Genomic DNA, 15213 nt, shown 5'->3' with positions numbered 1-15213 from the left:
ATAATTTTTATTAAAGCTACCAGGTTTTATCCTACTTTAATAAACTAGCTATTTCTGTATAACACACTTGCCCCGACTTGTTCATTTCCAAAAAATAAACTGCTGAGCTCTGGAGAGGAATTTCATACCCTGCTGTATATAGGCCTACATAATCAGTATGAGACCTACGCAAATAGCATACCTTTCTTATAGTGAATTTAATAGCTGGAAGACTTAGCCAATTAAAAGATCATCTATATTACCAACGCATTGTCAGATCAACGATTACCCTTTCATACCTCGAAAATATCTTTTCATACCAAGTATACACCACAAGCACTGTACATTCAATACAACGTTTACAATACACATGTAGTGTTTAACCTCAAAAAGCTGTATGCCACAACACATAAAATGTACCTGTCTATGATATTTGGACATATAACTTATTAAATCACTTATTTCTGTTCATTCCATTTAAACAGGACAACTCCAGAGATTTACCAGTAATTATGGATTCCTATCAATTATATCTTTGTGTGTAATAATGCAGTAACCGGAACCTCTCTTGTCATATTAATTTGTTTCATGAAAGCGTGGTATTGTGATCACGAATCAATGCTTTATTTGATGAGATCCAATATGTTTGTTAGTGGCCGATATGTTTTATCTGTGCATTGGTATTGAGGCTCGGCTCAGCAGGTCCGAACCAGCGGGAATATCAACCGCTAGATTTTATTATCTCTGTTTTAGTTCTGTGTTTCCATTATCTTGGAATGCATTATGCTATTTTACATATCTGACTGAACGCCACATAGAAATGTCAGAGAGGCAGTCTGTGTAGCATTTGAGAAGGAAAATACTCCAGTAGATGGGGGGGGGGGCAATGTCTGATCATATATGGTTCCAGAGGTGATGGAACGTGGGCTTGCATCTCGCAAGAGAAAAACTCAATAATCGTATATAATTGTAATTAGCTTTATAAGCACTGAAGGAATGCATATGCATCAGGAGTCGTGATTAATTAGCTGTATACCATTCTACATTGGAGGTAAAAAATCATGTATATTCCACTGCTACTTGACATTTGTCTGAAGGGTCTGGACCTCGGAGAAGCTCGTGTCCAAATTAGCTGTTTGGTAAAACTAACACTGCTGCATAGTGTGTACCAGTACGGCTATGTTGTTGTCTCGCCATGGTCGATGTCAACCTCATCTGTCCATACCAATTCCTTCGGAAGGAACCATTACACCCAAATTTGGTCAATATCAATAAGGAAGCCGAGAAATCTCGTTATTCATCTGATGATCAGTGTGCCGAGTCCAGTTTGTGAAAATCCAGTCTGGACCTTACCCTGGTATCACAATGCCACTGAGGTCACTCAGCATACATATAAGGCATGTATATAAAGCAGAGTTCTCATGCATATTCGTAAATCTATCTTCTTGGTATTGATCCCATCTGTCCCCCCTTATCAGCAGGCATTGTCCGACCAGGAGAATACAATATGTCTGCCGGCACCATAACCACGGCAGTCGAATACCCTCCACAAATACAGGAAAATCTCCACTAATGCTTTCGGCTTATGGTCAAATCAAGGATGAGATTCAAAAAGGGCAGAAAGCAAGTCGTAATTAGTTACTTACCCATCTGTAATATTTGATAATTATCTTCCTTCCTTTCCCCATCGTGTAAATGTCAAGGGTACCTACTACACATGGGCTACAGACAGAATCTGGAATCTATTGAGGACAAATCATGTAAAGATTGGCTTGTTTGCTTTCCTAACAAATACTTTTTTAAATGGATGAAAAAAAATCATGCCACTGTCAAAGCATAGCAATGTTTCATACAGATGTATCTAGTCAATATCAGAGCTTACGTAAGTGTTCCGGCACCCAAACCTGTTTGTGGTTGTGGCGCTGCCAGTATGTTTCCCCCAACACCTACTCACTACCAGATAGACGTCACTCTCAAGCAGCCAACTCCCCTACAGAATTCAGTGTGTACTAAATGGCATGCACTCTGGAAGTTATGTAGGAAACAGCTACTTCCAACAATAAAACAGCAATGAAATAACCCACAGAACTTTACAAGACAATCAAAGTTAGTGTTTTGGTCTACATTAAATCAGTCCCACAATTAGTCTAACAGATGCATATATAATCAGGAGTTATTGCTGTTCCTTTCAATGATATTCTCCTGTGATGTTGTGTGCAGGTGTTACTTTTGTTTGTCCGAAACTGTTCTTCGTGTTGCTTTGATGCCTTGAACTGCCAGCGTTGGAGACAATAAAAATACGAGATGTTAACTTCCGTACCTGAAGCCTTATATGTACACCATTCCTTGATCGCTTGTCCATCATTTTATCTTTACATCTATGTGAGCTCAAGATACATTCCTAGATTCAATTTTTATATTTTGATTATAGCAATTTAATGACTGCATTTAGTAGAAATTGTATTTAACATATAATTTTACATTGATAGTTAGGAACTTTAGCAGAGTTTGAACTTGAGCTCTAGTTGATATTGGTTGATATATTGAATTAATCAACAATCAGCTGATGAAGAAAAGGGTAAAATCCATGTTTGAATGGAATATTCAGCTTAGAATATTTTCTTATTTTCCTGAACAAAACAGACAGCCAAACTCCCAAAAGACCAATCAGAAAAGAACTATTTTCTAAGAGCAGACAGCATTATCAGCAATGCCAGAATTCTCCCATATAAACCCAAACACATCCTGCCAGCTATTCTAGCCTCTCCATCATACGAAGCATTGCTATGACAGAAGCCAACACAGATAATTTCTGATTTGTGAGCAGGAATTCATTGACATACAGTAGATGCGCAGCTATTACTCGCAGGTCATACCTTCTGGTATTTTTATGACAACAGTGACAATAAATTGTGTTTCTAATTTACTGTGGAAAGGTTAGTACACAATTGTAACACATGTTGGCTACACAATGAATGTATTAAATTTGATCTCTCCGGGGAGTATACAGGAACAGAAATATGCTGTTATTTCCTGACGTAGTGTTGTAGATCTGTTACAGCTTTATATAGTCCATGTATCAATCATTTACTCCTGCACTGAAAATGTGCATCAATTGCTCTCCTGCTGATGATGAGGTAAAGGAACGGTGGAAACAACCAGGAAAAACGAGCTTTCAGAAATACTCGACAGACATCACTGATTGAACAGACAGATATAGACAACATTGCCTTCCCCGTCAAATGTTTGCTACCAGCACTTGTTTCAAATGAAGAGAAAAAAATCAAGAAAACAAGAAGTAATCTCGACCCCCAACCCAGTGTTACTAGCTATAAACATAGGCAGTATATCATCATTTCATTCTATAAATGCAAATTTGTTTTGTCTTGTGTTGAAGGCATGCTAATATCAATGTCAAGAAAAAACAAGTTAATTGCTTGTTAAAAACAACACTGATAATCAAGCTGTGCCTAAAATATAATGTTTTGTTCTGGCCAGGACTTGCCATCAGAGCTTGATGCAGGTGCGAGCAACACTGCCTTTGACATTTAGAGGGAAATTGACTGCAGTAATTGCACAGCCATGTTGCTCATGTTCCAATCACTAGAAAGATGTAAAGACCGAGTGAGGCGTATGAGCACCACATTCCACACTCATGTCTATAGTGGGAGGATCTAGTTTAATTCGAAGATTTCATCTAAATTTTAGTAATTAAATGCAATCTCCAGTATATAAAGCATAACATCTAGAGATCTGAAATGGATTTCTGTCACCATATGTTGACAATTTTACATGTTGCATTTTTTATCATTAGTTCATGATAAAATTGAAGTTTATGAATTTCTCAGGCAGTACCAATACTTTACGCCTGATGTCTCTGACAAGATATATAACAGATTACATAAGAAATCTTTTGGTGTATTGATGCAGGCCCACTGTCTATACATTACGACGACGATATAAAACAGATTATATTAAGAAATCTTTCAGTAAATTTACTTGCTACACACCCCCACAGCCTATATATTACGAAGAATGTAAAATCAATACTTATCATCAGGGAAACAGTTCATATACATACTAATATATCTGGTTTATGCAATATTGATTTTTGGTGAAAACATATCAGTTTATGATATGCAGGTCTAAGTTTGTTTAAACTGCAGGATTAATCTGGCATCAGGAATGTGCTGTATGTAACTTGTGGAAGCTAGCTATAGAAACAGCTAAGTGCGTTAGTGTAGATATTCCTATAATTATAGTGGGACCACTGTACAACAGAGACAATTTAAGTCTGTAGCTGGTGGAGCTGCCATCAAAAACAAGGAGACCCAAGCTTGTAATTCTAAATCCTGTTGAGACTAGATCACTAGAAAACCAAGCACAGAATCCATCCTGATTCTGGTGCAACCAATCATTGCAGAACATGGAAACCAAACTTTATGTAACTCCCCCAAGCTGGTATGGTAATCAACTCTGAAACATGGAAACCAAACTTTATGTAACACCCCCAAGCTGTTATGGTAATCAACTCTGAAACATGGAAACCAAACTTTTATGCAAACTCCCCCAAGCTGGTATGGTAATCAACTCTGAATCTCTGAAAGAGATATCAAGCTTTGAATTCCCCAGTTAGTGTGGCTATTTATGCATTGTGAATTATATAATTACAATGTTGTGATATTCTATCCGAAATGGTTGTGTCACATACCAACAACAAGGTATCTTATCTAACAAGAAAGCAACCCTTCTCCCTCAAACAAAAGTAGCAAACCCAATTTACAAAAGGATATGGCAAGATCAAACAGAGCTCTGATGCTAGGAGTAGTTAGATGTCCAACACCTGACCCTACCCAAATGTTTGGCATAAATCGACACAAGAAATCCTTCCCTCTGCTGGTTCCCCACAGACGGTTTTCTCTTTCTAGTCAAGAGTTGTGTTAGAAAGTGTCTGACAAGACTTTCCCCTTCAGGAATCAGACATATTCATCAGCATTACTGCTGCCAGTGTTTACTCAATAGGATGTCTGGAACTAGCCACCTGTTGGACCTCACTCTACCTAATGGTGTAATAATGGGCCATACCTCCTCCAGGAATACTAGTTAGACCAATCAAATGTCACAGCCAATTTAATCTTTATTCCCAGTACAGACTTGGACATCTTGTAGTCACTAACGAATGGCTTGGGATGCCTTATATATCTAGTGACCAATGGCCATTGAAGATGAAAGATTAGACACTGTGAGAACTACAAACTTCTCATCAGCTCTAATTTTGATACAAGATTTATGACAGAAAAGAGCATAACTGTCATTTCAAACTCTCATTCACATAGAGAGATCACAATTTGTCAACTTTTTAGATAAATCAAAATGGAAAAAATGTGCCAAGATGCTTTAAGTATTCATGAATGACATCACTGTTGTAAAATTTGATCTGGATTGCAAATGGGACACCATCACTCTATAACCCTATGAACTAGAGCTAGGAATTCACGATTGTCCTCCTCACAGTTCAATAGAGGTCAGGGCCAAACTTTAAGCAATCTTGCAGGCTGATAACCTGTTACACAAGACAAGGTGTACCCCACCCAAATTGCATTCAATAACTTTGAATAGATTACAACAACATGAAATGTCAAGTCCTTTTTCACCAAAATTATACTCTGAAATTGTTAAGGTTTGAAGTTTTAGAATGTGGCATCATGGATGTGTATATAATACATACACCTTTAGGATGGTGCACCATGGATTTCATAAATGCATACACCTTCAGGATGGTGCACCATGGATTTGTATAAATACATACACCTTCAGGATGGTGACCTTTGATTTGTATAAATGCAAACACCTTTAGGATGGTGACCATGGATTTGTATAAATGCATACACCTTCAGGATGGTGCACCATAGATTTGTACATATGCATACACCTTCAGGATGGTGCACCATGGATTTGTATAAATGCATACACCTTCAGGGGATGGTGCACCATGGATTTGTACATATGCATGCACCTTTAGGATGGTGGACCACGGATTTGTATAAATGCATACACTTTTAGGATGGTGCACCATGGATTTGTATAAATGCATACACCTTCAGGATGGTGCACCATGGATTTGTATAAATGCATACACCTTTAGGATGGTGCACCATGGATTTGTATAAATACATACACATTCAGAATGGTGCACCATGGATTTGTACATATGCATGCACTTTCAGGATGGTGGACCACGGATTTGTATAAATGCATACACTTTTAGGATGGTGCACCATGGATTTGTATAAATGCATGCACCTTCAGGATGGTGCACCATGGATTTGTATAAATGCATACACCTTTAGGATGGTGCACCATGGATTTGTATAAATACATACACATTCAGGATGGTGCACCATGGATTTGTACATATATGCGTGCACCTTTAGGATGGTGCACCATGGATTTGTACATATGCATACACCTTTAGGATGGTGAACCATGGATTTGTACATATGCATACACCTTTAGGATGGTGCACCATGGATTTGTACATATGCATACACCTTAAGGATGGTGCACCATGGATTGCCATAGAAAGGTGCACTACGGAAGGCTATAAATGCAGATGTGTAACATAGATTTGTATACACATACCTTGAGGGCGATGCAGTAGCCACCCAATACAGCTATGTGATGATTTAAAGGGATAACAGATGTGATGGTGGCTGAGGTTCACTGTATATATGTCAGTGCACCAGAACAATGCATTCTAACAAGCATCACTTGTCCATGTGCACAAAATTAAAAAATTTGGTCTCCATGTCAGATGTAGGATGTATACATCTCTTGACTTTAATAGGTAATAATCTTGACAATTGTCCAAACCCATCAGGGTATCAACCCCATGTCCCAATTTATCAGCATCACCTTGACCTAATTATTCTACTGAAGGTGACAATACGATCATCTGAAGCAATTTGCCAGGAAAAATATTAAGTCACCTGATCATGGGAAAATCAAATTGTATCCAAACTCCTGCCCTTTGACTATGGAGATATTTCCCTAATATTTAAAGACCAATTACCCAAGAATTAGACACACAAATTAATGAACAGTAATGAAAGCTTTTAGATTTTGTCACAAGGAGAGTCAAGATTGATTCGTAGTGCTGTTTATAACCCTTGCTGGTATAGTGACATTTCAGCCAAACCTTTCCGAGAGCAGAAATTAGTGTTAGATCACTCCATCAAATGCTACCTCAGGTCCTAGCGATGTCCTTTCAGGAATAATGCTTCCGATCAATGCTTCCGCATCGATTATGTCAAGGTTTCTGTACTTTACAAAACAAGAGTTGAAACATGAGGATGAATGGTCAATTAGACAGGATATAGATGACAGTAATCATGGGTGAGAATGTGCTGTGGGAGCAGAGCAGTACTCTCTGGACTGCAGTGCCAGCCATTTGTCCCAGGTAACTGTCGGGTCAACCTGCCTGTGAAAGGGCTATCCCCTTCCCCTGATATAGGAGAGGTACAGATTCACCTCCAGTGTAGATCCATGTATCATTCTCATCAAAGGTGATTGAAAGGTCTTTGAGCAGCAACCGGCCAAACAACCAATCAATAGAGGCCACCTAATGGGACCAGTAAAAACAGCTAAAACAGATTTAATAGACCAACGTAATCCTATGTGTACAGTAACAACACGTTTTCTTGTATACCCATGTTTTTAATCACCATGAAAATAAAAAGACTGCCTTTCAATTCAAGAACATTTTCCAGACTGAAATTGCATCGCATGAAGACATGAACACAATGGATGGCAAAGAAGAATCCAATTATTGGTAAACTCTTGCTTTATTTTCTTTAAAATTACTAAGTGTGAGCAGCTAATAATATTACGGGGTTTGTTTTAGCAAGTTACGGATAAACAGAAGGAAACATGTCACTTTGTTCTAAAGACACTGATGGGGCTGTTTACAACCAATCAAATCATATTATCCAGTGATGTTGTCACTATCAGAACTGTAACATACAAAAGGTAGTTTATAATTTCTTTAATTTCTTAAATGGAAGACATTTTTTATATAATCTTATCACAAAATTCTTCATGATAATAGATTGATACTTCTTATGAACAAATCAAGTTGAGAAATTGACAAGAGACATTGCTACCTAAACTTTCGTTAGATGTACCTCAGTATCTCAAAATGTTTAAGGGTGTTATTAGACTAAATAGGCCCTTTGAAATATCATAAAAATATAAACTGTTGACATTTACTTTAATTGGCCATGAAATAGTTGTTGCTCAATTAAATGTTGGATCTATATTTGTTACTGTATCATGATGTTACCATAATACTATAATATACAGAAGGTGGTTTTATCAAAATCACTTAAAATACAACGAAAATATTAAACTGTAGACGTTTTCTTTAATTGGCTGTGAAATAGTTGTGGCACAATTTAATGTTGAATAGATTTTTGTTACTGCATATTTTAAATAACTATCAGTTAAAAAAAAAATCAGAAAAGTTCAGTTTCAGTTTGAATTAAAATTCTGTATACTGTATGCCTCATGTCCTGTTTCAAAAATAGCCTGACCTTGTATAGAAAAGTGAGTACATTTTAAACTCTTTTCAAATTGAGTTATTGCAATCCTGTTCAAATGGAGTTTACACACGATAATCATCAGTATTTAAATAGAAAACTTAAGTATTTTCCCATTTGATTGACTTTTTTTGAGTTAAATTTAAATGACTTCCCGATGTCTTAGCAAAACCCTTATGTCTTGATTTCTTCATTAGACTTCTGTGATAGGAATAATAATGTAAAATTGTTAAAAGGAACGGCCAAGTCTTTCTACATTCAAAACATGAAAGGGAAATCCTACTGGCAGGTGTGGCAGTGGACACAAAAAGGATTGCATGACATCAAATCCTCTGCCAACATGCAGTAATTTTTTTTCTCTATTTTAATCTCTAATTTTTCCTGATGATATCAAAGCCCGTCTATTTCTGTCTTTTCCATCTCCAACTGGCATGGATTCAAATTTATCAGAAGTTGTGGAAAGAGATGGCAAGTCAACATGCAACAGATATTTACATAATCCTGGGAATTTTTTTTTATCACTACCAACATATAATCGCTTGGTAGTATTCACAGTGCTTGGCATTATCAATTTGTCTCCAACACTTCTACTTCACACACTTGCTGGTCTAAACGAAAGCAAGGCACTCTCTGGGGACACACTAGGATACAGGGTTTTGTGCTGGTGTGATCCTCATTCAAATGACCAGAACAGACCACAAGTGTGTGTGTTCTAGTCAACAGTCTGTCTCCCCCTCCTCCTCCTCCTCCTCCTCCTCCTCCTCATCGTTTTCTCTCCACCAACGCAGGCAGCAAATTTGGTATTGCTTTCCGATTCTATTTAATTTAATGGGTGATGATTGCTTTCTGATGGAGGTAGCAATTTATTGAACAGAATCAATATTAACAGTCACACTTTGCTGTCCCTACAGTGTCAGTCCCCTCCCATGGACAATATTGGGCTGTCACATAAAAATGCAAATGTGGCACATTTTCAGCATGGTATTGGAGCTTGCCAATTCTTCAATTCATGCTCTTGTTCCCTTATACATTTATATGCACACAAGAAATTTTTACCCATTATACAGCATTTCACCAAAAATTGATGAAGTGAAAGGACACAGAGTTTGACTGAGAAGACCTGACCAGGAAGACTATTCACCAGTAATTCTCAACACTGTACGCTTACAACTGAGGATTTGTCTGAAAGCTATTACATATTCACATCATGAAGTTTTGCTAACTGTGCAGGAGGAGGATTTACCTGCTTATTCAAGCTTCTCTGAGAATGAGAAGACTTCCACCAAGGGACCTAACCTACATCCGAGAATAAACCATTCTTAAGTAGTTGCCAATAAGCCATACACATTTATGAAAACAGACATTATGTGATCTATGCAGTGTGGTTAAATAAACCAATGGGAAATCAAAATGATTGAATACAAGCTGAATAGTATAACTTCAATCGAGCAGACATTTTGCCAATAAGTAGATAACAAATGCTTTCAAACATTTTAAATGCCTCCACAAGCCATGTCTGCCTGGAGGGTCATCTGACTGTCTGCTTTATTACATGTCAATGATAGACTTTTGATGCAATGTTTAATTTGTGCACCGAACAGTAAATTCATGCACTTAAATGTCAAATATTAACATATGATTTAGGGGCTTCATTGAATGTAAACTTCCAATTAATGCCAATAAGTTGCATACATGTAAATTATGCTTGTCAGACAATTTGATCATTGTGCCAGTACAAAGCCCCTAGTTTAAGCAGTCATTGATCTGACATCATCGGTGGTATATAGCTGATATCATTACAGAACAATAGAACGTTCTTGTTTTTAGATTGAGTTACGTATATCACTGACAAACACTTTTTTTGGCAATTAATTTTCTATATTGCAAGGCTGCATCTATAATAAAATTCTGATTGCATATTTATAACCTAATCTCATTACCAAGTCTTTGTAAGGGGCATGATTCAACCGTTCAAGTCTGGAGAGGAGGTACCAAAATATGTTGACATATTTATTCTGCTATATTCCGGCTGACTCACCGTTTCATCTATTTCTATCTATGCATATGTAAAGCACTTTTCAATGATGTTTTACAAATATTTTTTTGTTAACTTGACTGCCAAGATTTATTTTCAAGATTTTGGTATTGGCAATAATCGATATTTCATTGTCGCTAGAAAAGCATTAGCTAGCATTTGAATAGCGATTTGAATTTATAAATTCATTATACCCCACGAAAAAACATTTCTTCTCAAAAGAATCTGATTTATATCACTATGTATGTGTTCTATAGGGAGATAGTGTAAATCACAACAACAAATCAGCAGCCAAGAGCAATGGGCCATATTTCCAATGAGATGTTCTTGCTGTTGTCATCACAGATTACTCTCAAGAGACAGAAACTGGAGATAGCTTAGCTAACCTCTGGCCACTAATCCATTTTGAGAAAGGATGGTGTGCTGTCATCCAAGTGCCCCTTGTCAACCGTGCTCAACAATATCCATGATGTCCATTTCCCAAATGAAATATGAGGTGTGAAAGTTCAGGTGTTGATTTAGGACCAAGTCATTCAGGCCTGTGACATCAAGATTTGTGGCATCTTATTAGCTTGTTTTTTGTCTGTTCCTAGTCAGGTATGGTTCATGGTCACGTGGACAGGTCAGAGGTCAACAAGATGTAACCCTGTCGCCAACTCCCACTCATTTCCATAACACATTGGCATAAACATCTTTCAAAAGCAGTCAGCCAAACCGAAAACAATTTGTTGTCTCCATGGGCGTGACAGAAAGCAAGATTTAATGTCAAAATCTACATATTTTAACACTGTTATTTCTCGGTAACACTATTTTATCATAATTTGAAAGTATTTTTTTAATAGGAACTTTGTTGAACCCCTGGAACAAGTTCATTGAAATGTTAACCTTTTCACAAAAATGCCACGTAAATAAAAAACAATGTTCCTGTGTATGAAATTAAGTTGACCATACCTCAAAATGGGTTTGCAATAAAATCAAACTAGCATCAAATTGTTGTAAAAGGTGTTGATCAGTAAGATTAAATGTCCATTGCTGGATGGGCCTGAGGAACTGTGTCTCATTGAGGATAGGATTACTGGGGATAAGCCTGTAGTCAGATAGAAACATATGAAATCTGTTCATAAGGAGCAATATATTATGTAAATGACAAGGTCCTAAGGTAAATATACTTCTGTACCAAGTCAAGAGTAAAACCCCTATAGCTCTATACATGGGTACCAGGTACTACTGTACGTAAATATACATTTCACTTCTTAGCCTGGGCATTCTCCATAGGTTAATCTCCGACAAACCTCAAAGATTCAGTAATCCATCATAAAAGTAGAAAACCAGTACATTTGTAATACGTAAAGGCGTCATTCAGATTCAGTGAAAAGCACAGATTAATTAGACATGTCAACGAAGGGTCACAACTCTACAAAATACCAACTGGCTCGATAATCTCCAAAGTGGCTATAATGCCAGGCCTTTTTTAGCTGATCCTCTATGTAGGATGTGGTTAACCTAGGGTGTATAACCTCAACATTGTGTTACTTAAAACACCTGGTACGTCAATGGCGTCTAGACTAATACTTAAGGGGCTTCTTAATGCATCTTTATGCCGACAAATACGAAGAATGTCTTGCCAAGATTTAGTTAGGATCCCAGAACAGTGACACAAAACCATGCTGTCAGTAAAAACACCATCTCAGCATACAAGCAAGTCAAATAACCAAGAGAATTCACTTTGTATATAGAGCACTTTGAAAAAAGAAGTGAAATACACAATCCAAACTCACTTCACTTAAAAAATGCCCTTTGCCTCTAGCGATTGCTCACCTTCCTTGACCACTATGTGACATATGTAAAACTTTCAATTGCAGGTCAAGGTTTACCATAACGAAATTCCTTCATGTCATTGATCCTGTCCCACGGTGCTGACCTTGCCCACGTCAAATGCTAAAGCAGCCAGAGCAGTGGCAAACAGTGACAATTCAATAAGTGTTGTTGTTTATAGCCTTGCAGCCTCGGAAAAATACTTTTGATTACCTGCAATTACCTATTTGTTGAATGTCAATTACAATTTTCAAAAATTAAGCTCTTGATGAAGTTGAAATCTTAACTCATTCACCCCTGAAATTTCATAACGAACTATTCCAACCTTTGAACTGGAAGAGTTCAAACTTGTATTCAGGGGTGAATGAGTTAAAAGAGATGTGAAAGCCTATTTTTAAATGGATGAAACTTCACTTACCCTCCCTGAGCATGCCCACTCGTAAACATTTCTGGAAACGACACGCCTGACATGCCTTCCTCCTTCTCTTTGTAATCTCACAGTCTCCATTTGCTGGGCAAGAATATTCTATGTTACCTGGAAAATATAAACAAGCACAACATCAGGTAGATGACACAACAATGAACATAGTAACAATATCACAAAAAAAAAAAAACAACGAGTTAGTTTCTACAGCCGTCACAAATGCCAACTTTTCCCATGAAGTACATGTATAAGCGAATGTACCTTTGCTTTTGCATTTACTTACAGCAGTACAATGAAATAATTTTATTACAAAGGGTAAATGTATTTATTTTGATAGCTTTCAGTTTAACCATTAGATATTCATATTTTAATTGCATCAAAACACAATAAGACATATCCTTCATTTTATTTGAAAAAAGCAATACCTATTGTATCACAGGAAGACTCCAATGCTTTCATTGTATTTCATTCTTTTCGATTAAGTGTATGACAGGAGAACCGTGTGAGTATGGTGAGTGGCATACACCGATAGAATGTAATAGGTTACATATCAATGATGGGCATCAGCCATTGTCTGACATTTAGTCTGAAACTTTATTCCCTCGAAGGGCTTTCACAATATCCAAATAAAAACAATCAAAACAAATACGATACACAATTCTTGTATGTACAGAAGTAAAATTTAGTTTAATTGTGTTTTCATGTTGATCAATTTCAATAGGGCTTATCCTAAGCATTTCACTCACGAATACAATATGCAATTTGTTGTCTCTGATCTCAAGATAGATCAATATAGGTTTGGATACTGAACCATTCTAGCCTGGATCATTGTGGTTGTATGCAGAGTTAGACCTATTTACAACATAAGGAGGCTCTGTTCTACCGTTAAACAAAACCAAAACCCAATCATAAAATCTCTAAAGACTCATCCTTCTACTCTAAACAGACAGAAAATTGTATGAAGCTTGTTTGACCCTTGAGCTAGAGGAAAGCAAACATGTCTGGGAAACTGTGGTGGTACACCTATGTAAAACAACGTTGTAAGACTACATAGGTCAGCTTCACTATAAAACATCAAAGCCAGTGTAATGATTCTATTTATATGCAACCAGATAGCTTATGAAAGATAACACTTTACTTTCACATCCATGACCGATCATCAATTGTACATTATTGGTATTTAATACGAGGACATACCCCCAACAATACCTACCATACAAATCACAATAACTGTGGGACAGCATTGAGTGAAGAATCTCATAAAACAGCCACCAGCTATACCATTTTATGGCAGTTGGTTTCGCTAACTGTCAATACGCTACAGCCTAGAGTCTGTAATATCAGGCTATATAAGTACTCTTTTTATTCACACGTCCTAAACATTACATAGTCACTACCTATTAAAGAGATTTTAATCTGCAACACAACTGAAATTAACTCGCATATCAGCTGATTTTCTATGCAAGATTCAGCATTTTTATGATGTTATCAAAAAATATGTGTCGACTTGAAAATAGGTATATATACACTTTTTTAAGTCAGCTTTATGTCCTTGTAGTTGCGAACGTCACCAGGTAAAACTACTTTGGAAAGTCAATAAACGCCTTGTTATAGTTCATTCCCTCAACCCTTTCGAAGAAAATGCTAACCATCAAGCAAGCAATAAGAAGTTGCAATTTCCTTAAAATCCACTCTTTACTGTGCACACTCAACATGGTAATATGGTAAGTGATCCTGCTATTCAAATCAAACAAGGCAAGCTCAAGTGGAGGTTCAAGTGGCCAATAAGTAAACTCTACAAGGTACACCCTTCACAGTGACACCTTGATGGAAGCCTTTACAACAGTACCATCACAGTACCTCTTCAAAAGTTCAACATCAATTAAGACATATTGTTCATTCAACACAAAACTGACACAATCAGATGGTGCGTATGTAATTTACTGGAAACCGAACAGTTTCAACTATGTAAATTTTAAACTGTTAAGAATGATGTGTAAATGCTAATGATGAACTCCTTGCACCTAGTGTATATCAGAGGCCAGTACACATCAGAGATAACATTCAACATATGAGCACTGAGTTCAACGCCAATTAAGACATATTGTTCGATCAACACAAAACTGACACAATCAGATGGTGCGTATGTAATTTACTGGAAACCGAACAGTTTCAACTATGTAAATTTTAAACTGTTAAGAATGATGTGTAAATGCTAATGATGAACTCCTTGCACCTAGTGTATATCAGAGGCCAGTACACATCAGAGATAACATTCAACATATGAGCACTGAGTTCAACGCCAATTAAGACATATTGTTCGATCAACACAAAACTGACACAATCAGATGGTGCGTATGTAA

At 37.0% G+C, this 15213-nt stretch overlaps 1 protein-coding gene across 4 annotated transcripts in view; it reads right to left on the bottom strand.

Annotated features, from left to right (window-relative positions):
- The window catches only part of LOC110467253 (estrogen-related receptor gamma-like), a 100113-nt gene that overhangs the window by 19204 nt on the left and 65696 nt on the right, over nt 1-15213 (bottom strand). For all 4 annotated transcript variants that reach the window (XM_021524294.1, XM_021524293.1, XM_021524296.1 and 1 more), the window contains exon 3: nt 12845-12961. In XM_021524294.1, coding sequence (XP_021379969.1) covers nt 12845-12961 — 117 coding nt within the window. The remainder of the gene's footprint in view (nt 1-12844; nt 12962-15213) is intronic.

Source organism: Mizuhopecten yessoensis, unplaced genomic scaffold (assembly GCF_002113885.1).
Source record: "Mizuhopecten yessoensis strain PY_sf001 unplaced genomic scaffold, ASM211388v2 scaffold11167, whole genome shotgun sequence".
NCBI lineage: Eukaryota > Metazoa > Mollusca > Bivalvia > Pectinida > Pectinidae > Mizuhopecten > Mizuhopecten yessoensis.
The sequence above is the reverse complement of the archived record's forward strand: the minus strand, read 5'-3'. Positions and strand labels throughout refer to the sequence as shown.